Source organism: Rhinolophus hipposideros (assembly GCF_964194185.1).
Source record: "Rhinolophus hipposideros genome assembly, chromosome: X".
In the NCBI taxonomy this organism is placed as follows: domain Eukaryota; kingdom Metazoa; phylum Chordata; class Mammalia; order Chiroptera; family Rhinolophidae; genus Rhinolophus; species Rhinolophus hipposideros.
The window spans coordinates 86,373,278-86,398,500 of record NC_138046.1 but is presented as its reverse complement, the minus strand read 5'-3'; the positions used below and the strand labels follow the sequence as shown (position 1 = coordinate 86,398,500).

Below are 25,223 nucleotides of genomic sequence, written 5' to 3'. Positions count from 1 at the left end.
ATTTCTTCTCTTTTTTATAATAGCCATTCTAACAGGTGTGAGGGGGTATCTCATTGTGGTTTCGATTAGCATTTTTCTAATAACTAGTGATGTTGAACATCTTTTCCCTATCAAAATCCCAATGGCATTTTTCACAGAAATAGAACCAAAAAAAAAAATCCTAAAATTTGCATAGAACCACAAAAGGCCCCAAATAGCCAAAGTAATCCTGAGAAAAAAAGAACAAAACTGGAGGTATCACACCCTCTTCCACCCGACCTCAAATTATACTACAAAGCTACAGTAATCAAAATAGTGAGTTAGTGGTAGAATAACGGACACACAGACCAATGGAACAAATTGAGAGCCCAAAAATAAACCCACACATAGACAGGCAACTAAGTTTTTACAAAGGAGTCAAGAATATACAATGGAGAAAGCAAAGCCTCTTCCAAAATTGGTGCTGGGAAAACTGGACAGCCATATGCAAAAGAACGAAACTGTACTGCTATCTGACACCATACACCAAAATTTAACTCCAAATGGATTGAAGGCTTGAATGTAGGACCCAACACAATAAACTTCATAGAGGAAAACATAGGCATGAAATTTATGGACCTTGGTCTCAGAGGGATTTTTGTGAATTTGACCCCAAAGGTAAGGGAAACAAAAGCAAAAAATAAATGAATGGGATTCCATCAAAGTGAAAACCTTCTGCACAATGAAAGAAACCATCAACAAAACAAAAAGGAAACCAAGCAAATGGGACAAGATATTTGCAAAGGATAATTCTGATAAGGGGCTAAATGCAAAACATATAAAGAATTCATACAAAAAAAAAAAGAATTCATACAACTCAACAACAACAAACAAACAATCCAACTGAAAAATGGGCAAAGGACCTGGATAGACACTTTTCCAGGGAAGACATACAGATAACCAACCAACAGGTGAATCCTTTTCTTCTTTATAGCTTTCTTCCTGCTGTAGTAGGTAAAAACTTCTAATTCATCAGCTATAGTCCATTTTTTACCATGTCTGTAAATACATCAGCCATTAGACTCCAGGAAACCCAGATGGAAATACAGTAAGCATCATTAAGTATTTGTTGAAACCTCGCTTCCAATCTGGAATTAGTAAAGTAGGTATCATAATTTGGCTGTCGTGTATTAGGTGCAAAGTAAAGTTTTCTGTTGCACTATGAGATAACGAAGGGGAGGGAAATTGACTTGTTTTTCAGTGTCATCCCTCATTGTAGATGGCACAGGCCACACACCACAGGAAATAAATTGGGTTACCATTTCTCAGACCTCATTAACCACTTTTAAGGCTGTTGACAATTCTCGATACGATTGTGCTGTTTTTTCTTAATATTTTCAGTAAAACGGGATGAGTTTTAAGATTGAAATGGAAAATCAGAGTAATAAAAGACAACTGTAAAAAGAAATACAATGTTTAAAGGATTTCACATATTCATATAAAATTTTAAAATGAAATAAAAAGAATGAAATGAAGAGACTTCCACACTACTAATGATTTTATATGTATTCTCTCATCTAATCCTTGTAGGACAATTCAGAATGCATAATACCATTTCCAGTTTTCAAGATGAGTAAATTGAGACCTGAGAAGTTAGGGGACATGCACAAAGTGACAGAGCTGCCATTCCACAGACTCAGCAGGGAAACCCACTGTCATGTGACGCCAAAGCTCACAAAGCTACCCGAGCAGGCAGCTGGGCAGTGCTCAGCTGAACCATCTACCTCCAGTTCTCCCTTTTCTTTGCTCTCTGACAGCTTCATGGAGTTTATATCCCATCTCCTCTCAATCCTATCCTCTCCCCAGATGCTGTGGCAAAATGCTCAGGACACCCGATAAGACTAAGTATGGCTTTTTTTTCCTCCCTGAAATGTAATTAGTTATATTTTCTGTCTCGTGGGGATAGGACAACTTGTTTGAATGCTTTCCAAAAGTGAAAAGTCATTGCTGTTTACAATGTCCTCCTGTCATCCAAAAACTCTGTTCTGAGGAGGGTCCTTTATTGCAGAAATGGTTTCTGGTAGAAATAATGTAAATCAAGCTCAGAGTTGGCATCTGTAAAAACAGATGGAAGAGGGGTGGCTTCTATTCTTGGGGAAACAAGAAGTCTGATAAGAGATGGAGAAGGAGAAAGGGAGGGAGAGAGAGAGAGGGAAAGAGGAAGAGAGAGGAGAGAGAGAGAGAGAGAGAGAGAGAGAGAGAGAGAGAGAGAGAGAGAGAGAGAGAGAAAGAGAGAGAGAGAGAAACTTGGGCAATTGCCAACAGGGGAGGAAACCTGGCGAAAAAAATCAGAGCTATTTAGAGGCAAATTTACGGTGATTTTAGATGGAGAGTGTAATGTCAACGCTCTTCCCCATTCATCCCACAAAGGCCTTGATGTGGCTGTGATATGCTATACGTTTATTTCCAAATAAAACACACACATTTCTAATGTCCAAGTAGCACTAAAAGTATTCTGGGTGTTACAGGTTTTCTGTGTTCCACACTTTGGAAGCTCTTACTTTCAAGAAAGAGAAAGGACTTGAAATTGGACAGGTCTGGATTGAAAAGTTGCACACGCAGCCGTTATGGAAGGCAGTGTGGAGGTTCCTCAAAAAATTACGAATAGAATTACCATATGACCCAGCTATACCTCTCCTGGGTATCTACCCCAAAAATCTGAAAACATTTATCCATAAAGACACGTGTGCTCCAATGTTCATTGCAGCTTTGTTTACATTGGCCAAGACATGGAAACAACCAAAATGTCCTTCGATAGATGAATGGATAAAGAAGTTGTGGTCCATATACACAATGGAATACTATTCGGCAGTAAGAAAAGATGATATAGGAACATTTTGACAACATTGATGGATCTTGAGAGTATAATTCTAAATGAAATAAGTCAGACAGAAAAAGCAGAGAACCCTACGATTTCACTGATATGTGGTATATAAACCAAAAACAACTAAAGAACAAGACAAACAAATGAGAAAGAAAAACTCATAGACACAGACAATAGTTTAGTGGTTACCAGAGGGTAAGGGGGAGGGGGTGGTAGATGAGGATAAATGGGATCAAATATATGGTGATAGAAGGAGAACTGACTCTGGGTTGTGAACACTCAATGGGATTTATAGATGATGTAATACAGAATTGTACACCTGAAATCTATGTAATTTCACTAACAATTGTCACCCCAATAAATTAAAAACAAAACAAAACAAAACAAAAAAGAAAAGTTGCACACGAAGGTGGTGGAACAGGTGAGGAGACAGTCAATGATGTTGTGTATAATTAGCTTTTGCATTTCACAGCCTGAGATAATCCCTCAGTCCCAGGTTATGGCATTCTTTACATAGAGTTGCTGAAGAGTACATGTCATTTCAGGAAGAGCAATCAACACTGCGCTTGTGTTAGTCACAAATCAGCATGGAAGGCAGCATGCCAGGTCGCTTGGGGTCCTTAGGCCAGGCATGGAGGAATATAAGGCTGGGGCCGGATCATTGTCATTTCTATCTTATCCTTTTTGCCCACAAAACTAAGTCCTGGACCTGTTTGACACGTAGGTGCTTTGTGCTATGAGGACTTCTAATAAATAATGGGTTGTAAATGATTCACATTCACTTTCACTGGACAGTAGCAGATGATCTCTGCAGTGGAGCAGCGCCCTCCAGTGGATATCGGAGGAAATTGTACAATCCTGGATAGGTACCCTGGAAGCCAGCGTTTGGCTGGTTCCTCTTCAGCGTGTCTGGAAGGATTCTCTGAAGTTGGCAGATAGCTGATGTCTGTCTCCAGATGGTCCAAGAAATTAGCCTTTTGACATCGAAAGATATATTAATTAGGATGCTTTCTTCTGCAATCAGAGTTCCAGGTATAAGTGCAGACACACCTGCAGCCAGCTTGGAAAGAAAAAAATAAAAAAGGCTGCGCTTTACTGTATGTCTCTTTTGAGGAGCAAAAAATACCCCTCTCAAAAATCCCCTGGCCCAAATTCTAGTTACTTTTTTTTTCTGAAAGTGAATAAGATCTTGGTCCATTTGGGATACTAGTAATGAGTTTCCGTCATCTTTCACCCACTAATAATTCAACTTTATTTGTGCACTTTCAAACAGCTCTAATAAATGTTGGGGACAAAGCTTTTGTATTGCTTTTGGAGATCCAAATGAGGTAGACCTTTCCATAACCTGCCTGCCAGACACTGTGTAGAGTCTGAGATGAAAAAAAATGAGCAAGTCAGACAGGGTTCCTGATTTCTGCTAAAAGAGAAAGAAAACAACAAAAAAAAGACACTATAGCAAAGTGTGTAAGTGGTCTCTGAGCTACAAGACATTCGGGACACTTTGACACCACACAGGATGGAAATCCCTCATAGTTTAAAGAGGCTACCTAAAGGAAGAAATTTATAAGCTGAGACCTGAAGCGAGAGTAAGAGACAGACATACAGGTAGGGGGAGGCAAGTTTTCCAGGTAGTGGGAACAGCATATCCGAGTCCCTGAAAGTCAGAGAGAGCTTGGTTCACACAAGAAACAGACTTCTCTCCTAGCTCTGATATTAGTACACTGAGCTTATTTGCTTCCACAGCATTCCATCCTGCCCGTATACACACTATATTATAAGAACACTATTATATGTTGATCTTTTGAATCTCAATTGCCCTAATCCAGGAACGGGAACTGGGGGCTAGGGACTTGGTGTGGGATAAGGACGTTAACATATACTTTTTATTTGTTGATTTTTAATTCTGTGAAAATGTTATAGAATCAGATCTAAAATAATCAAATATGCAATTAATTCACATGGTAGCAAATCCCAAACCTGAAGTGTACATATAAATGGGGAAACATAGCATCTGGAATGCTGTCGTCTAGAGATGGCCACAGTCAATCATTTTTGTGTGTTTGTGTACCTTTCTGAAATTCTGACTATGCATGTGCATGTACACGCGTATGCATGTGCACACATAGGCACACATGCACACCAACACACATTTCTCTATTTCAAAAGCTACTTTTCTTCATTTGGCCTTAGAGGATTAATATATTTTTATGTCAAATACTTTATGCTGCATCATCATTTTTAACGTCTCCATGATATTCACTTTCATGGGTACAGCATAATTCATTTAATCACCACCCACTTCAAAAATCATTTCGGGTTTTTTTTGTGGTTGCCTATGGTTACAGTGCTATTTCCAAAAAGCAAGGTACAGAACAGTGTGTACAGTGTGCTACCACTTAGGTAAAAATGAAAGGGGAATCTATTGTTCAATATACATAATTCACATGGAGAGTTACTGAATTCTTTACCAAGTGAATGTTATAAACAGCTTTTTCAATCCATAAAAATTCAAATTAACAGTCATTTATTCCCACATGAGTACACGATGGTAGAAACAATCTATAATGCCTGTTACACAGAGAAGCCCATCTCCTTCAACCCTGTCACCCTTCTCCACCTCTAGTCACTGCCTGCCATTCAACGAATTAAAAAACAAAATAGGTTCTTCAACTTGTCCCTTTGCTGTAACATCACGTCCAGTGCCCTGAAACCCCCTCTACTTTTTCCTCACGAACAACCTACTTTTTCCTCAGTACCAATCACTAGGTATCCTGGGAATGGCAGCCCTCTACTGTGCAGGCTCTGTCCAGTGCCAACTTACCTAGTGTTTTGGGGTTCCCCAAGAAGAAGTGTGTATTTTGTCAGGAGTAGAAATAATTAGGCCATCACACCCATCACACAAAGAATCCCACCATCCCTTTCCGCCCTGCTGCCTACCCTCTACCTTGCATCCCACGCTCCTTCCCCATGCTTGCCTTTAGAATGAATTTAGGACCTATTTTCTCCCATTCCCGGTACCCGATAACCAAGCTTTTATTTCCAGGAGGAACTTGCTACAATCTCTCTATAACCTGACAACCCAGGTATTTTGTTTTCAGGAGGAACTTGCTCCAATCAATCACCTCAACTTTTCAGAGAGCCTCCAAGGGCTGCAGCCACTCTAGCATGCCAAGAGGGCTCTTTGTCTCTGTGGTTTTAACCTTGTCTCTCCCAGGGTGTCCATTTATTTTGAGTTTGTGGTCAATGAGTGTCAAAGGTGTGCTTGAATTTAGAAGTGTGCAACATCACACAGCACGGATTTGATGCACTGGGGTAAAGAGGGGGAGGGAAAGAAAATGGTGTAATGGGGGAAATGTGCTGTGTTCCTACCATATCTGTATTTCTGTATAAAAATGTTTTTCTGTTTCTTCTTTTCACAAATGAGAAGGAAATAGTGTACTGTAGTGGATAGTGTACTAAGACCGTGGATACTAACACCAGACTAATGCTTGATTTCAAATCTCAGCACCACCATTGGCTGGCTGTGTAAATTGACTCTGGTCCTTCATTTCCTCCTGTGTGATATTTAAATAATAATAGTACCTACATTATAAGGTTGATGTGAGGATTAAGCCAGTCTGTGAATGTGATGTGAAGCTTTTCAAACAGTGTTGGCATATCCTAGGAGTCCAACAAGTGTTAGTATCAACATGCCTGTGTAAATCAGGTCAGAGGTCATTGATTTAAAGACAGTGTTCAAAGGTTTCATAATTCCCTGTTTGTTTAGCACAGTGCCCTCCAGAAAGGAAAAACAAAGTTCCCAGTGTTGAATTTATATGAGATTCACTGGAATGTGCATGTTCGCATGTGTAAGTGTGTTCATTCAGGCTGCCTGAAAAGAGTGAATATGCATAGACATTGGGAAATTTAAACAAATACACACACACACACACAAGGTCTGACACTTAGGATCACGAACTCATTCTAGAAAAAGTGCTACTACATACCTCACTGCTCAATATCACTATGGCCACCTTCGAAGCACTTCCCTTGGGAAGCTATGCACCGACGCCAGTGCCTAGTCCACCCTTCAAAGCAATTTTGAAACTCTTTTACTGGAATGGCCGTCAGAGCTGTCGTTGTATGATCGTAGACATCATGAATATCATCAAAATGCCTTCCTTTCAATATTTCCTTTATCGGTCATAAAAATGGCTGTGTGAGGTAAGCCTTTTGAAATCTCTCCTGGAATTTAAAACAAATTTGACAACTATAATTCCACAAAGGACACCTTGTGCAGCAGACAGAGAAGAGTAAGAGACGCACAACTGAAATCATCTAAAGGTGGGCAAATTGGGCGAGCAGGGGAGGAGAGAAGAGGGAAGTGTAGAGACCCAGGCCACAGGATCTCAGGAGCAGACTGGAGCTCGGAGCTCTGAGCTCCCTGCATTCCATACATACCGCAGGCATGGGATAAGTAAGAATTCGGACTGCTAGTGCTCCCCTTATGGCCCACAGTCCCTCCTGAGGGATCAGCATATAACACAGTTCCAAGGCTCACAGCAGAGACCTTGGAGCAAAGACAGAAGGAACAAGGGTGAAAACAGCGGATTAAGCCCTTACTGCCGAGCAGAGGACAGAAGGCATAGGAACAGAACCTAGTGGACCTCTCTCTACCCTCCCAGAGCTCGCTCCACCCCCACCCACCCAGTGCTAGAAGCGGAAATGAAGCAGTATCAGATCAAATAAACAGAATATTTGCAGTTCTGAAAACTGCAGCCCACAGGCACGGTCTTGCAGAACAACTAGTTCCAGCAAAGGGCAGGGAGCCTTGGGTGCAGGACTGGCTGTGCTGGTGGTCTCCGCCATTGCTCTGGGCCACCTCTCACCTATCACCACCTATCTGGGTGGATCCCTGCAGGAGTAAACAGAGCTGCTGAAACACACAGGCTCTGAAACTGGTGCAGAATGAGCTGTGGAACTTCAGAAGTTCTCCACATCCCCTCATGGAGGGGGTGCCTTGAGACCCAGGTGACCTGTTCACAGAGGAGAAGCCCGCCTTGCAGGGATCCCCCCATTGTGTGAGAAGCTGGAACAGTGCAGAGAAAATATAACACTACAGTGTAAGAGATATTAAAAGGCTGCTGTCAGAGAGAAAATAAAGCATTTTACCAACACCTACTGGAAAACAAAAGAAAGACCTCTTCCTATTAACCTGTTACAACCCACACCTATAGATGCCTAGGAAGACAAATAATAATTCATTAATTCCCATAAATAACCAAGGCAACAAAACAGCTCATGAAGAAAATGAACTTAAAGGCATGGAAGTATGCAGCTGAAATGACAGAAAATTCAAGATTGCAGTTCTTAAAAAGCTCAACAAGATGGAAGAAAACACGGGCAGTTTAATGAACTCAGAAGCACAATCAGAGAACAACATGAATATTTTACCATAGAGTTTGAAAATTGTAAAAAGAACCAAATAGAATTTCTGGAGATTAAGAATTCAATAAAAGAAATGAAGAAGGAAATAGGCAGCTATGTAGTAGAGTTAACCAGATAGAAGAAAGAATCAGTGACATTGAAGATAGAAATCTGGAAATGACACAGATGGAAGAAGAGAGAGATTTGAGAGTTAAAAGAAATGAAAGAACTCTATAAGAACTTTCTGACTCTATCAGAAAGAGCAACGTAAGAATAACAGGCATACCAGAAGGAGAAGAAAGAGAGAAGGTAACAGAGAGTATATTCAAACAAATAGTCCACGAGAACCTCCCAAATTAGTGGAAAGAACTGGATCCTCGAATCCAAGAAGCAAATAGAACACCTAATAACGTCAACCACAAGGCCTTCTCCAAAGCACATTGTATGGAAGCTGTGAAAGATCAACGACGAAGAAAGAACTTCAAGGCAGTCAGGGAAAAGAAGACGGTAGCCTACAAAGGAAAACCCATTAGACTATCATCAGATTTTTTAGCAGAAACTCTGCAAGCCAGGAGGGAATGGACTCAAATAATCAAACTATGAAAAGAGAGAAATTATGAGACAAGAATAATATATCCAGTAAAGAAATCCTGTAGATATGAAGGAGGAATAAAGACCTTTACAGACATACAGAAACTGAGGGAATTTTCTAATACACAACCTACACTACAACAAATACGGAAGGAGACTATTTGACCTGAAACAAAAAAGTAAAAAAATACAAAACATGATTAGTATTACGAAAAGACAGAAGCATGAAATGGCAATCCCTACAACCAAATAGGACACTATAACACTTAAACATAACGTACAGGATAAAGACGGTGAAAAAAAAACTTCAAAGAAGAGGGAAAAGACAACTTACTACTGCAGCGAACTCACAGCATAAATAGAGATAATTTGTGATAACAAAAACCTGAAAGGGGAGAGAGTAAAAGTCTGAACTGGCACAAGGGAATGGAGAAAGTTGGCATACTGAAGAAAATGTAATACTCTAAATATGAAACTTTCTTTTACATAAATTTAATGGTAACCACTGGAAAAAAATCCAGAACTGAAATATATAACATAAAAAAAGAAAAAACAGAGGCAAACACCATAGAATATCACCACACAGAAATAATAGACAGCAACAAAAAGGCAAAGAAACAATGGAGACACAGTCTTACCATAAACCCAAAGATAGAATGATAGGAAATCGTCATATATCAATAATCACTCTAAATGTAAATGGACTCAACTCACCAATAACAAGACACAGAGTAGCAGATTGGATAAAATAAAAACTAAACCCAACCATATGCTGTCTCCAAGAAACACATCTCTGCCACAAGGACAAATATAGACTCATAGTGAAAGGGTAGAAATTGACAATGCAAGCAAATGGTATTCAGAGAAAATCATGTGTATCCATACTGATATCAGATGAAACAGATTTCAGGGTGAAAAAGGTAACAAGAGACAAAAATGGACATTTCATGATGATAAAGGAGAATATACAACAAGAAGACATAACAGTCACCAATATATATGTCCCCAGTCAGAGAGCACCAAAATATACCAAGCAACTACTAACAGAACTAAATGGAGAAATTGACCAACACACAATTATACTAGGGGACTTAAATACATCATTGAAGTCCATGGATAGATCATCCAAACAGAAAATAAATGAAGAAATACGATCCCTGAATAAAACATTAGATGAAATGGACATAATTGACATTCATCCTAGAACTTCATCCTAGAATATCAGACTATACATTCTTTTCTAGTGTACATGGAAGATTCTCAAAGATAGACCTTATATTGGGACATAAAACTAGCCTTAGCAAATTTAAGAACATTGAAATCATACCAAGCATATTCTCTGATCACAGGGCTTAGAAATTGAATATCAACTGCAAAGAGAAAGCAGGAAAAACACTAAATATATGGAGAATAAACAACATACTTTTAAAGAACGACTGGGTCAAAGAAGAAATTAGAGGGGAGATCAAAAGTTACATAGAAACAAATGGGAATGAAAATACATCATACCGAAATTTTGGGGGTGTGGCAAAAGCAGTTTTAAGAGGCAAATTTATATCATTACAGGCCTATCTCAAGAAAAAATAAAAATTTCAGATAAATAACCTCACGTTACACCTTAAAGAACTAGAAAAAGAAGAACAACTGAAACCCAAGGTCAGCAGAAGAAAGGAAATAATAAAAATCAGAGCAGAACTAGATGAAATAGAGAACAAAAAGATAATAGAAAAATATTAATGTGACAAAGAGCTGGTTCTTTGAAAAGATTAATAAAATTGACAAAGCCTTGGCTAGACTCACTAAGATATAAAGAGAAAAGACACAAACGAAATCAGAAATGAAGGAGCAGAAGTTACCACGAATGCTACAGAAATACAAAGGATCATCCAAGAAAACTGTGAAGGTTCATATGCCACCATATTCAATAACCTAGAAGAAATGGACAAGTTCTTAGAAACATATAGCCTTCCAAGGCTGAATCATGAAGAACTGGAAAATCTAAAGGGACCAATCAACAGTAAGGAAATTAAAGCAGTCATCTGAAACCTTCCCGAAAGCAAAAGTCTGGGACCAGATGGCTTCACTAGTGAATTCTACCAAACATTCAAAGAGTATCTAATACCTGTCCTAATCAAACTCATGCAAAAAAAAAAAAACACAAAGAACTGAAGAACAGACAGTACTCCCTAACTCATTTTATGAGGATATCATTACCCTGATACCAAAACCTGGTAAGGATAACACACACACACAAAATTACAGACCAGTATCTCTGATGAATACAGAAGCAAAAATCCATAATGGGGTGGCCAGATGGCTCAGTTGGTTATAGAGAGAGCTCTTAACAACAGGGTTGCTGATTCAATTCCCACATGGGCCAGTGAGCTACGCCCTACACAACTAGGTTGACGACTACGGACTGCCATTGAGCACCCATAGGGGCAGCCAATGGCTCAGTTGATTAGAGCGCCAGCTCTTAACAACAAGGTTGCTGGTTCAATTTCTGCATAGGATGGTGGGCAGCGACCCTTGCAACTAAGATTGAAAACTGCGACTGGACTTGTAGCTGAGCTGTGCCCTCCACAACTAGATTGAAGGACAACGACTAATGGGTTCTGGAAATATACACTGTTCCCCAAAATTCCCCAATTAAAAAATGGTACTAAATGCAAAAGTTAAAAAAAACCCTAAGCAACATTCTAGCAATCAAATACAACATAGCATTAAAAAGATTATACGTCACGACCAAGTAGGGTTCATCCCAGGGGCACAAAGATGGTTCAACATATGCAAATTGACCAACATGATACACCACATAAAGAAAATAAAGGACAAACATCATATGATTATATCAATTGATGCAGAAAAAGCATTTGAAAAGATACAACATCCATTTATGATTAACACACTTAATAAAATAGGTATAGAAGGAAAATACCTTAACATTATAAAGGTCATGTACGACAAATCCTCAGCTAATCTCATAATTAATGGTGAAAAACTGAAGCCGTTTGCTCTACATGCAGGAACACGACAGGGCTGTCCCCTATCACCTCTGCTTTTCAACATAGTGTTGGAAGTCCTTGCCAGAGCCATCCGGCAAGAGAAAGAAATAAAAGGCATCCAAATTGGGAATGAAGAATTTAAATTATCAATCTTTGCAGATGACATGATGCTATATTATATAGAAAACCCTAAAGACTCCACCAAAAAGCTATTAGAAACAATCAACGAATACAGTACAGTTGCCTGCTACAAAATCAACATACAAAAGTCCATTGCATTCCTATATACTAACAATGAAATCTCAGAAAAAGAAAAAAAATACCTTTGCAATTGCAATAAAAACAATAAAATACCTAGGAATAAATTTAATCAAGGATGTGAAAGACTTATATACTAAAAACTATAAGACATTTTAAAAAGAAATTGAAGAAGACACAAAGAAATGGAAAGACATTCTGTGCTCATGGATTGGAAGAACCAACATAATTAAAATGGCTATATTACTCAAAGCAATATACAGATTTAATGCAATCCCCATCAAAATCCCAATGGCATTTTTTAAAAAGAAATAGAACAAAAAATCATCAGATTTGTATGGAACAACAAAATACCCCAAATAGCCTAAGCAATCCTAAGAAAAAAGAACAATGCTGGAGGTATCACACTTCCTGATTTCAGCGTGTACTACAGGGCAACAATAACCAAAACAGTATGGTATTGGCAGAAAAAAAGAGATACAGACCAATGGAATAGAATTGAGAAACCAGAAATGAATCCACATAAATATGGACATATAATTTTTGACAAAGAAGCTAAAAACATACAATAGAGGAAAGACAGCCTCTTCAGTAAATGGTGCTGGGAGAATTGGATAGCCACGTGCCAAAGAATGAAACTAGACTACTATCTGTCACCGTGTACCAAAATTAACTCAAAACAGATCAAAGACTTAAGCATAAGACCTGAAACAATACACTGCATAGAAGAAAACATAGGTACTAAACTTATGGACCTTGGGTTCAAAGATCATTTTATGAATTTGACTCCAAAGGCAAGGGAAGTAAATCTAAAATAAATGAGTGAGACTATATCAAACTAAAAAGCTTCTGCACAGCAAGTGAAACCATCGACAAAATGAAGAGGCCACCAACCTAATGGGAGAAGATTTTTGCAAACAACCTCTCTGAAAAGGAGCTAATATCCAAAATATGTAAAGAACTCATACAGCTCAACTACAAAAAAACAAACAATCCAATTAAAAAATGTGCCGAAGACCTGAATAGACATTTCTCGAAAGAGGACATACAAATGGCCAATAGACATATGAAAAAATGCTCAACATCACTAATCACAAGAAATGCAAATAAAAACCACAATGAGATATCACTTCACACCAGTTAGAATGGCTGTCATCAACAAGACAAATAGTAACAAGTGTTGGAGAGGCTGTGGAGAAAAAGGAACCCTCATACACTGTTGGTGGGAATGCAGACTGGTGCAGCCGTTATGGAAGGCAGCGTGGAGGTTCCTCAAAAAATTAAGAATAAAAAAAAAATTAAGAATAGAATTGCCATATAATCCAGCAATCCTTCTCCTGTATATCTACCCAAAAAATCTGAAAACATTTACCTGTAAAGATATATGTGCTCCAATGTTCATTGCAGCTTTATTTACGGTGGCCAAGACATGGAAACAACCAAAGTGTCCTTCGATAGATGATTGGATAAAGAAGTTGTGGTATATACACACAATGGAATACTGTTCTGCTGTGAGAAAAGATGAAATAGTACCATTTGTGACAACGTGTATGGATCTTGAGATTATTAAGCTGAGCAAAATAAATTAGACAGATAAAGTCGAGAACCATACGCTTTCACTGACATGTAGTATATAAAACTGAAAACAACAAAAGAACAAGACAAACAAGTGAAGAAACAAAAACTCATAGACACAGACAATAGTTTAGTGGTTACCAACGGGTAAGGGTTGGGGGAAGATGAGGGTAAAGGGGATCCAATATATGGTGATAGAAAGAGAACTGACTCTAGATGGTGAACACACAATGTGATATATAGATGATGTATTACAGAATTGTACACCTGAAATCTATGTAACTTTACTAACAATTGTCAGCCCAATAAACTTTAATTTAAAAAATATTTCCTTTATCTTTGGGTAAAGAAAGAAGTCATTGGGAGCCAGATCAGGTGAGTAGGGAGTGTGTTCAGTAGGCAGTTATTTGTTTACTGGCTAAAAACTCCCTCACAGACAGTGCTGTGTGAGCTGGTGCATTGTCGTGATTCAAGAGCCATGAATTGTTGGCGAAAAGTTCTGGTCATCTAACATTTTCACGCACTTTTCAGCACTTCCAAATAGTAAACTTGGTTAACTGTTTGTCCAATTGGTACAAATTCATAATGAGTAATTCCTCTGATAACAGAAAAAGTTAGCAACATCGTTGCAACAAGTTCGAGAACTTAATTGCCAGACCTCCTATATTTCTGTGTTTCCTGCCTGGTCCTGTCCTGGAGCTTCACATTTTGTCAACAAAATTTCCATGCTCCCTCACAATATTTAGGAAAAAAAGTATCAGAACCTTGGATCCCAAATTCAGTGAGGTGGAATAGATATTGGGAAACAGAAATATATTGTTCTTTAAAAGTGTATTTTATGCTTAATAGCTAATTTCCATTTGTATTTTGCCTTTGGATACAAGAAACTATTTTGTTTAAAAAGCAAGTTTTCATGACTCTGTTTAGCTGTAGTTAGCAGTGCTCCAGCAAAGGAGAAAGAGATAGAGATTATAAATTGCAATATTTAAAAAAGTGTGACCATCAGCATTATTCTCAAAGAGGCTATTGTGGAGAGTAGGGGTGGGGGGATGTTACAATGTATAAAGTTGTTTTAAAATTCTAGCTCAAGGACTGTCTGGAAGGTATTGGGAAAGCAGTCGGGATGCTCCCAAAGAGAAAAGAAAACACAGTAATGGGGAAGAACCACCTGCTTTAGACTCATGTAAGGGGATAGTTTTTCAAATTAGCTTTTAATATTGGGGAAGTTAAATAATGTATTTCTAATTACTTGAAAATGGAAAATATTTCATTGTGCTAAGTACAATCTTTTTGTCATGCAGTTAAGAATTTGAGCGTAATGGCCCACTTTCCGTTTCAAAGCATGTAGATAAATACTCAGTTTGGATGATAATAGCAATTTAATTATGTTAGAATTGCTGCAATATAGATGTCTTCACTCCTAAGATAATCATCCACATCCAATACAATTTTTACTGAAAAAATACAGGCACCTCACAGGGCATAGCACCCTTGTATAGTATTCTTGATCAAAACTAAAATGTTCTTCTCTGAAACCAACAAGATTGTGATCTATCTTTCCAAATTTCCATTGGTGAACATGAAGCATGCAATCTGAACAACAAAAGCAAAAGACACTACAGGAGGAAAGGGGACCTTACATGGTTGAAATGATTTGGGAAAAGGAGCTGCTTCTTTTGTCCTGCATTTCAAATAGTGTCTATTCTTCAGAGAGAGAGAGCAGCTTCCCAGGAACAGCTGTTATGGGAAAGAAGAGGTGACGTCCTACCTGATAGCCCTGTGCTACTCAGAGCTAGAAAGAATTTTCATCCACAGAGCAACCCTGTGTTGGCATGGATGATTAAAAATCCAAGAGAAACTGTCTTTCTGGACAGAGGATTGGTTAAAGGGGCCCCTGGAAGCCAGACAATTTGGGGAGGGGAATCTTGGAGACTAGAATGCACAGAAACGGAATATCCTAATTCTGTGAATGAATCTGTGTACATCTCAGGCTTATTGTTAAGTTACACATACACAGTGTAGACCCAAAGCAGCATAGTAAGATACTTTGAACTTCACTATGCCATAATCCCCCACTCAGGTCTCAGATAAATCCTGCAAGTTTCATGTGTGGGGCAGTCACACAGCAACAGCAATTTCTTTGTAAAGTGAACTGAAAATGGAAAATCTTCCAAAGACGGTGAGACAGAACTTTTAGTTTAAACCTAACCATGTTGATTTCTATTTTACCAACTAAAGGTATTACTCAGAGGACAACAATATAATATTTGTAATTTGAAATACAATACAATTGCATACAATAATACAATCCAAAGTTATACGACATATCCAGAACCAAGAAAAATTGGGGGAAAAAAGAAAAACTACAGGAAAATGCAACATGGGCCAACTCCAAGGTGACTCAGATATTGGAAATGTGAAACAAAGATTTTAAGGAAGCTGTCATAACCATGCTTCATGGGTTGAAGGTGGAGTGAAGGTAAATGCTGTTGAAATGAAAGAAAAGATAGACATCCTAAGCAGGGAAATAATGTTTTAAAAGTCAAGTGGAAATTTTATAAATCAAAAATATAATATCAAAAATTTAAAAATTCACTAGATGGGTTCCATAGAAGGATGACAGTGATAAAGACAGATTATTGCTTGAAATTCAATAAGTAGAAATTGTCCAATCACATGAATAAAGAGAAAGTAATTGAAATAAAATGAGTAGAGACTCCGAAATTATGGTATTCATTGGACTTCCAAAAGGAGAGAAAAAGATATTAGTGCAGAACATTTTTCAAGAATTAATTGCTGATACTTCCCAAAATACACGAAAGACATAGATTTACAGATTCAGGAAATGCAGCGAACCCAGATTATAAACTTAAAGAAAATTATGCCCTGAAAAATCATAAACTTCTAGAAAATGAAGATTAAAAAAAAATTCCTTGAAAACATCCAAATTAAAAATCATCACAGTTCATGTAAGGTAACAGTGATTCAAATAACAACACACTATTCCTAGGAAACCATAGTGGCCAGAAGACGGTAATATCTTTAAAGTGCTGAAGGAAAATAACTGTCATCCCAGAATTCTACATCGAGCCAAAATATCCTTAAGTAATGACAATGAAATAATGACATTCTCAGACAAAGGGAACACTAATAGAGTTTGTTGCTGGAAGAGCTAGTCTAAAATAAATGCTAAATAAATTTTTTTCAGACTGAAGGGAAATGACAAGAGTGGAAAACTTTGAGCATTAGAATGAAGAAAAATAAATAGATATGGTAAGCGTCTGGACAAATATAATAGACTATTTTTCTCTTCCTAAGTTTTTCAAAATATGTTTGTCTATAAAAAGCAAAACTTATAACATTAACTGGTGGGGTTTTCATAGTATGTAGATGTAAGACATATGACAACTATAAAGGGGAGATGATTTTACTTGAAATTGTGAAACTTTAACTGAAGTAGATTTTTAAAAGGAAGGTATATATGTTTTAATCCCTAGAACAATCACTAAATATTATAATACAGGAAGACAGTTAAAAAAACAAAAGATGAAAAGAAGCACATAATTAAAATATTCCAAGAATACAAAATAAGGAAGAAAATGTTGAAGAGAGAAACAAAAAACACAGAGGGTAAACAACGACAACAAAACCATATAATAAAATAGTAGAGCTAAATCCAACATATCAATATAAATATAAATGTTCAAAATACATTAAGAAAAAATAGATGGAAGATTAGGTAAAGAAAAAAAAAGACTCAACCAATTGCCATTTACAAGCAACCCTCTTTAAATATAATGACACGGACAGGTTAAAAGTAAAAGATGGAAATGATATACAATGCAAAATCTAATCAGAAGAAAGCAGAGTAGTTATAATATCAGACAAAGCAAATTTCAGAACAGGAAAAAGTATCAGACATAATTAGGAATATTAATTACTTATATAAGGATTTATTCACTAAGAAGGAATAGCAATCTTAAATATGTGTGCACCTGACAACAAAACTTCAAAGTGAATAAAGCAAAATATGATAGAACAAGAAGCAGAAATAGACACATCCATAATTATACTTTCAGAATCAGTACTCTGCTCTCAGTCATCAATAGAACAAGTGGTCAGAAAATCAGTAAAGCTTAAAAGACCCAAGAAACATCATTAACCACCTTGACCTAATTGATATTTATAGAATGCCCCCCCTAATAACAATAGAATGAAGTCTTTTTAGGTGCACATTGAACATTAAGGAAGATAGGCCTTCATCTGGGCCATAAAAGAAAAAAAAAAACCTTAACAAACTTAAAAGAATAGAAAGAATATAAGATATATTCTTCAACAATAACATAATTAAACCAGAAATTAATAACAGAAAGGTATTTAGGAAAATCTCTAAATATTTTCAAACAACACTACTCACTTATAAATAACACATGAGTCAAAGAGGAAGTTTTGAGACATTTGGAGCTGAATAAAAATGAAAATATAACATTTTGAAACTTGTGGGATATGCAAGATGGAATAGCCTCATCATTTTAAGGTCCTCCTTACAACTAAAAATCTCTAGACGTAACACTGCAAGCATGAAAATACCTGAAAGATGAAAAGAAGTAAGACTTCCTAGGGACCTTGAGACTTAAGGAACAACATGAGTTTCCTTATTGCCTCCATTATATTCCAGATAGAGCCCTGCAGAAGCCTCCCACCAAGCACTGCCAACAGGCATAGACAAAAAGCTCCAAGAAAAGCTTTTCCTCTTAGCCAATGGACCGGAAAAAGGTGACGTAACAATAGAAAACATTTTTGGCAATAATCAGCTTTATTCCAGCCAAACACCAAAGGAAAAACTACACCCTCCTTTCCCCACAGTGGCAGCCCTCTAATTCCCTAACCCTATTGGTGCATGCAGCTGAGCTAATGCTCCATCTCCCACCTTGCAGAAGTAGGCAGTGCTCTGATTGCCCTACTGAATATTTGCAGTGAGCCAAGAAGGAAACTGATCTTCCATTTCCATCTGAAGGAAGCTGGCAGTGATGTTTTAATGATTCGCATGTAGGGATTGTGTCTCTGGATGGGGTGAGAGGGAGCTGATCTCCCATCCTTCACATGGTAGAAGCAGGCAATGCAGATTCCTCTGCCAGGGTAGTATCAATTGGGTCCAGTAGTGAGCTGAGTGTACAACTGCATACAGAAGCAAAGAGATTTTACAAGGGAGTTCAGGATGGCGCTAGTGACCACTCTGTTTCACCTGCCATTCCTGCCAGTATCAGCAGGGCAGACTGAGGAGCTGAAGCCTCCACCTCCCCATCCAGCATCAATGAAACAGAGTAAAATGGTGAGGTGAGGCTAGTTGGCACTCCACTTTCCTGCTACCCATGACCTAGTATCAAAAAGACCAAATTGGGCTCTGGGCTTACACTGGCACTCAGAGGAAACAGATACAGTGAGAAACTTGGTGCCCTATTACTACCATGAAGAAGTTAGTGTGGTAAAAGGGGAAGCTGAATTTCCACTCCAATAGCGGGCAATGAGGCGGTGTGAGTGAGTACCTACTTTTGCCAGGGTAATAAAGGCAGGGCCCAGCAGGAGCTGAACATACACATCCACCTGGCTCTTATGCTACACCTTAAGAGGAGCTATGCTTGATTTAAAAAAGAAAGATTAAACAAAATCTAGTGTCACATTATATAGTATCTAATATGTCCCATGTATAATAGAAAATCAAATGTTATATCAAAACCAAAAAAAAGCATAACACAAATAAGAAAAAAAATCAGACAAGACTATGATGAGTCAGATATTGAAATTTTCTAATTGTAAATTAGCCATCATGAAAATGCTTCAGTGAAAAATTATAAATTCTCTTGAAACAAATGAAAATTTGAAAATCTCAGCAAAAATAGAATTTACAAAAAGAAAATAAATGTAAATTATAGAAATGAAAAACAAAATACTCCAAACTCTCATATCCTGATCACACCCAGTGCTCAACAATAGAATGGAGATGACAGAAGACAGAATTAGTGAATTTGAAGATAAATCAATAGAATTTACCCAATCTGAACAATAGAGAGAAATTAGACTGAAAAAAATGAAGAGTGCCAGTAGCCTGTGAGACAATAAAACAAAAGCTAGCATTTGTATCGTTGGAGTCCCAAAAGGAGAGGAGAGGAGGAGGAGGAGAGAGAGAGAGAGAGAGAGAGAGAGAGAGAGAGAGAGAGAGAGAGAGAGACAGAGACAGAGACAGAGAGACAGAGACTGAAAATTACTCAAAAAATAATGGCTGACATAAAGAAAAAAGAAATCTTATCATTTGCAACAACATGGATGGATCTAGAGAACATTATGTTAAGTGAAATAAGTAAGAAAGAGAAAGACAAGTACCGTATGATCTCACTTATATGCGGAATCTAAAGAAAAGAATATGTGTATGAACTAATCAGAAACAGTTTTGGGGACACAAAAAACCGAGAGTTGTTAGATGGGCGGGGGGGAGGGGGTTGAGGATGGGGGGAAGGGTGAAGGGATTGGGGGGCGGCTGGTGACCACAGGATGGCCTCAGGGTTTTTTGAGAATTACTTTGGGGAACTTATTCAATAGTGTTTGGGGATTTTGTTGGGTGTCCGACGGACATGTGTCCTGTTTGGGAGACCACCTCAGGGATGCTGTGGATGCCTGGTCATGGCATTGTACACCAGAGGCTGGACATTAATGAATGCCAACTATAATTTTATGTGTATAATGTGATGGCTCGGTGTGAGGTCGGGGTGGTGGTGGATGGGGGGAGGGGGGTTCTCGGTGTGAGGAATGTAAAAATAAAATAAAATAAAATAAAATAAAATAAAATAAAATAAAATAAAATAAAATAAAAATAATGGCTGAAAACTCCCCAAATTTAATGTAAACATAGATTCAAGAAGCTTAACAATCCCAGAATAGGATTAATTTAAGTGCATATGAAATGTTCTCCAGACTAGACTATATATTAGACCACAAAACAAGTCTGAATAAATTGTAAAAGACTAAAATCATACAAAGTACTCTCTCTATCTATAATGGAATGAAACTAAAAAGTAATAATAAAAGAGCAACTGAAAAATGCACAAATATCTGAAAAACAAAAGAACACACTCTAAACAGCCAATGGGTCAAAGATATGCAATGGGTCAAAGTGATATGCAAGATGGAATAGCCTCATCATTTTAAGGTCCTCCTTAAAACTAAAAATATCTAGACATAACACTATAAACATGAAAACACCTGAAAGAGGAAAAGAAGAAAGACTACCTAGGGACCTTGAGACTTAAGGAACAACATGAGTTTCCTTATTGCCTCCCTTATATTCCAAACAGAGATGTGCAGAAGCCTCCAACCCAGATCTGCCAACAGGTACAGACAAAAAGCTCCAAGAAAAGCTGTTCCTTTTAGCCAAAGGACCGGCAAACGCTTTGAAATGTATGAAAATAAAAACACAACATGCCAAACTTATGTGATACAATGAAAGCAGTGCTCAGAGAGAAATTATTGCTGTAAATGCCCACACTAGAAAAGAAGAAGGATCTTAAACCAATAACAAACCTTTCCATCTAAGTAGAAAAAGAAGAGCAAACTAAACCTAAAGCAAACAAAAGAAAGGATCTAATAATAAAGATTAGACTAGATATAAACAAAAGAGAAAACAGAGAGAATCAATGAAATAAAAACTCGTTCTCTGAAAAGATAAATAAGCTTGACAACTTAGATTGACTAAAATAAAGAAAGAAGACAATTTACTCAAATTACAAATGAAAAATGGGTGTATTTCTACCCACCTAACAGAAATTTAAAAAGAAAATTATAACAGAACACTATGAACAATTGCCCTCCAACAAATTAGATATTGTACATGAAATGGGAAAATTCATAGAAACATATAAATTACCAAATGAGACCCAAGAAGAAATAGAAAGTCTGAATAGAGCTATAACAAGTAAAAGAGGGAATCAGTAATTAAAATTCTCCCCACAAAGAAAAGCCGAGTACCAGATAGCTTTGCTGCTGAATTCTATCCAACATTAAAGAATTAACATCAATCCCTCTCAAACCCTTCCAAAATACAGAAGAGGAGGGGCTACTTCCTAACTCATTTATTAGGCCATCATGATTACCCTTATAGTAAAACCATACAAACATATGCCAGAAAAGAAACTTGTAGACCAATATCACTTATAAATATAGATGCAAAATTCCTCACCAAAATACTAGAAACTTGAATCCAGCATCGTATTAAAAATATTATATACCATGATCCAAAAGGTTTTATCCCAGGAATGCAAGGATGTTTCAACAAACAAAAATCAATCAATGTAATACACTATATTAATAAAATGAAGAAAAAAACCAACATGAATATTTCAATTGATGCAGAAGAAGCATTTGATAAAAATCAAACCCCATTTCAGGATAAAAACACTAAACAAACTAAGGATCAGGGGGTGTTATTGAACAGTATAAAGGAAATTTATGAAAAACACACAGCTAATATTATACTCAAGGGTGAAAGACTGATAGCTTTTCCCCTAATATTATGAACAAGACAATAGAATTTGTTTTGGCCACTTCTATCTAATATTGTACTGGGAGTTTTAGCCCAAGCACTTAGAAAAAGAAATAAAAGGTATCCAAATAGGAAAGGAAGTAGAACTATTTCCATTCACAGGTAACACAATCCTTTAAAAATGATATCCTAAATAATTCACCATAAATTACTGGAGCTAATAAATTACTGGAGCTAATAAATGAATTCTGTAAAGTTACAGAATACAAGACCAACATGCAAAAGCACTGTGTTTCTATACACTAGAAATGAAAAATCAGAAAAGTAAATGCTACTTCCAATAGCATCAAAAAGAATAAAATGCTTAGGGATACATTTAGCCAAAGTGGTGAAATACTTGTATACTGAAAGCTATAAAACATAGTTGAAAGAAATTAAAGACCTAAGTAGATGGAAAGGCATCACTTATTCATGGATTGGAAGATGTAATATTATTAAGATGGCAACACCACTGAAAGTGATCTACAGATTCAATGCAATCCCTATCAAAATCCAAACAGCCTTTTTTTTTGCATAAATGGAAAAGCTGATCCTACAATTAATATGGAATTTCAAGAGAACCCGACTCGCCAAACCAATCTGGAAAAAGAAGAATGAAATTACAGTACTCACATTTCACTATTTCAAAAAGCTCCAACAATCAAAACAGTGTGGTATTGGCATAATGACAGAAATGTAGATCAACAGAATAGAATTGAGAGTCGAGAAATAAACTGACACATCTAAAGTCTATTAATTTTTGACAAAGGGGCCAAGACCATTCATGTGGAAAGAATAGCCAATAGTCATGTTTGGTCAACTGGATATCTACATAGAAAAGGATGAAGTTGGAACTTTACATCACACCACATATAAAAAGTATCTCAAAATGGATTCAATACCTAAATATGAGAGCTAAAACCATAAAATTCTTAGAAGAAAACGTAGAGGTAACTCTTAATGATTTCAGACTTCACGTTGATTTTTTAGACATGAAAACCAAGGATATATAAACAATAAAAAAGATAAATTGGACTTCAACAAAATTAAAAACATTTGTACATCAAAGGATACTATTAAGATAGTATAAAGACTACCCACAGAATGAGATAAAATATTTGTAAATCATATAACTGAAAAGGGTCTCATATCCAGAATATGATAAAAAAAAAACCCTCACAACTTAACAACAAAACAAACAACTAAATTAAATAATGGACAAAGAATGGAATAAACAACTGCCCAAAGAAGACATACAAATATCCAACAGTCACATGAAAAAATGTTCTGACATTTTCATAGACAGTGGCGATGATTGCACAACATTATGAATGAACAAAATATCACTGAGTTGTACATTTTAAACGGTAACTTTTATGTTATATGCGTTTTAACACAATATATCATCAATCAAGATAATCCACCATATCAACTGGCTAAAGAAGACAAATCATATGATATCAAATCACACAAAAGAAGCATTTGGCAATATCCAATACTCATTCATGATAAAAATTCTTCGTATACAACAAATAGATGGGAACTTCCTCAACTTGATAAGGAGCATCCACAAAAACATCATACTGAACAGTGAAAGGTCCAATGCTTGGGAAAAAGTAAGGATGTCCATTGTTAACACACTCATTAAACATACTGGAAGTTCTAGCCAGCACAAATAAAATGGAAGAAAAAGTAATACATTTATACAGATTGGAAAGAAAGAAACAAAGCTCCCTATTAAAGATTATACGATTTTCTACATAGAACATCTGAAGGAACTTACAAAAACTTGAACTAATAAGTGAGATCAGTAAGATTGTAGGTTACAAGATCAACTCACATCCATCCATCCATGCCTTTCCTATATACCGTGTTTCCCTGAAAGTAAGACCAGGTCTTATATTAATTTTTGCTCCAAAAGACACATTAGGGCTTATGTTCAGGGGATGTCATCCTGAAAAATCATGCTAGGGCTTATTTTCTGGTTAGGTTTTATTTTGGGGGAAACACAGTAATAACAATGAACATGTGTAAATTGAAATTAAAAACAAAATACCACTTATACTAGCTCCACAAAAACAAAAAGTACTTTCATATAAATTCAACAAGATATGTACATAATACACATGCTAAAATTATAAATGCTAATGAAATAAATCAAAGAAAATTTAAATAAGTGGAGACATACCATGCTTACTGATTGGAAGACTCAACATATTAACATTTCAATTCTCTGCAAAATAATAAAGTGTAATGTAATTCCAATCAAAATCCCAGGATAGATTTTTGTAGCACTAGACAGCTTATTTTAGAATTCATATGGAAAGGCAAAGACCAAACACTAGCTAAAACAATCTCGAAAATGAAGAATAAAGTTGCGAGAAATAATTTCATCAGAAATTAAGCCTTACTGTATAGCTACAGTAATCAAGATAGTGTGGTATTAGTGGAGGGCTGGACACATATATCATGGTAACAGAATAGGTAATCCAGAAATACACCCACACAATAATAATTTTTTTAATTAAAGTTTATTGGGGGGACAATTGTTAGTAAAGTTATATAAATTTCAGGTATACAATTCTGTATTACATCATCTATAAATCTCATCGTGTGTTCACCACCCAGAGTCAGTTCTCCTTCCATCACCATATATTTGATCCCCATTACCCGCATCTACCATCTCCCTCCCCCCTGACCCTCTGGTAACCACTAAACTGTTGTCTGTGTCTATGAGTTTTTGTTTCTCATTTGCATGTCTTTTTTTTTGTTGTTGTGTTTGGTTTACACACCACATATCAGTGAAATCACATGGTTCTCTACTTTTTCTGTCTGACTTATTTCGCTCAGCATTATACTCTCAAGATCCAACCATGTTGTCACAAATGGTCCTATTTCATCTTTTCTATTTATTTGTTTATTTATTTATTTTTATTTATTTATTTTTTATATATTGGGGTGACAATTGTTAATG

At 36.7% G+C, this 25,223-nt stretch overlaps 1 protein-coding gene across 3 annotated transcripts in view; it reads right to left on the bottom strand.

The window, feature by feature from the left end:
• The window catches only part of LOC308495436 (uncharacterized protein), a gene marked incomplete at its 5' end in the record, with an annotated part of 111,069 nt that overhangs the window by 22,828 nt on the left and 63,018 nt on the right, over positions 1 to 25,223 (bottom strand). Inside the window, one exon of one of the 3 annotated variants that reach the window (XM_081043646.1) lies at positions 3,805 to 3,902. The exons of the other annotated variants lie outside the window; for them this stretch is intronic. Coding sequence (XP_080899772.1) covers positions 3,863 to 3,902 — 40 coding nt within the window. The 3' untranslated portion in view covers positions 3,805 to 3,862. Of the gene's footprint in view, positions 1 to 3,804; positions 3,903 to 25,223 lie in introns of those variants that run through there. 3 annotated transcript variants of the gene reach the window in all.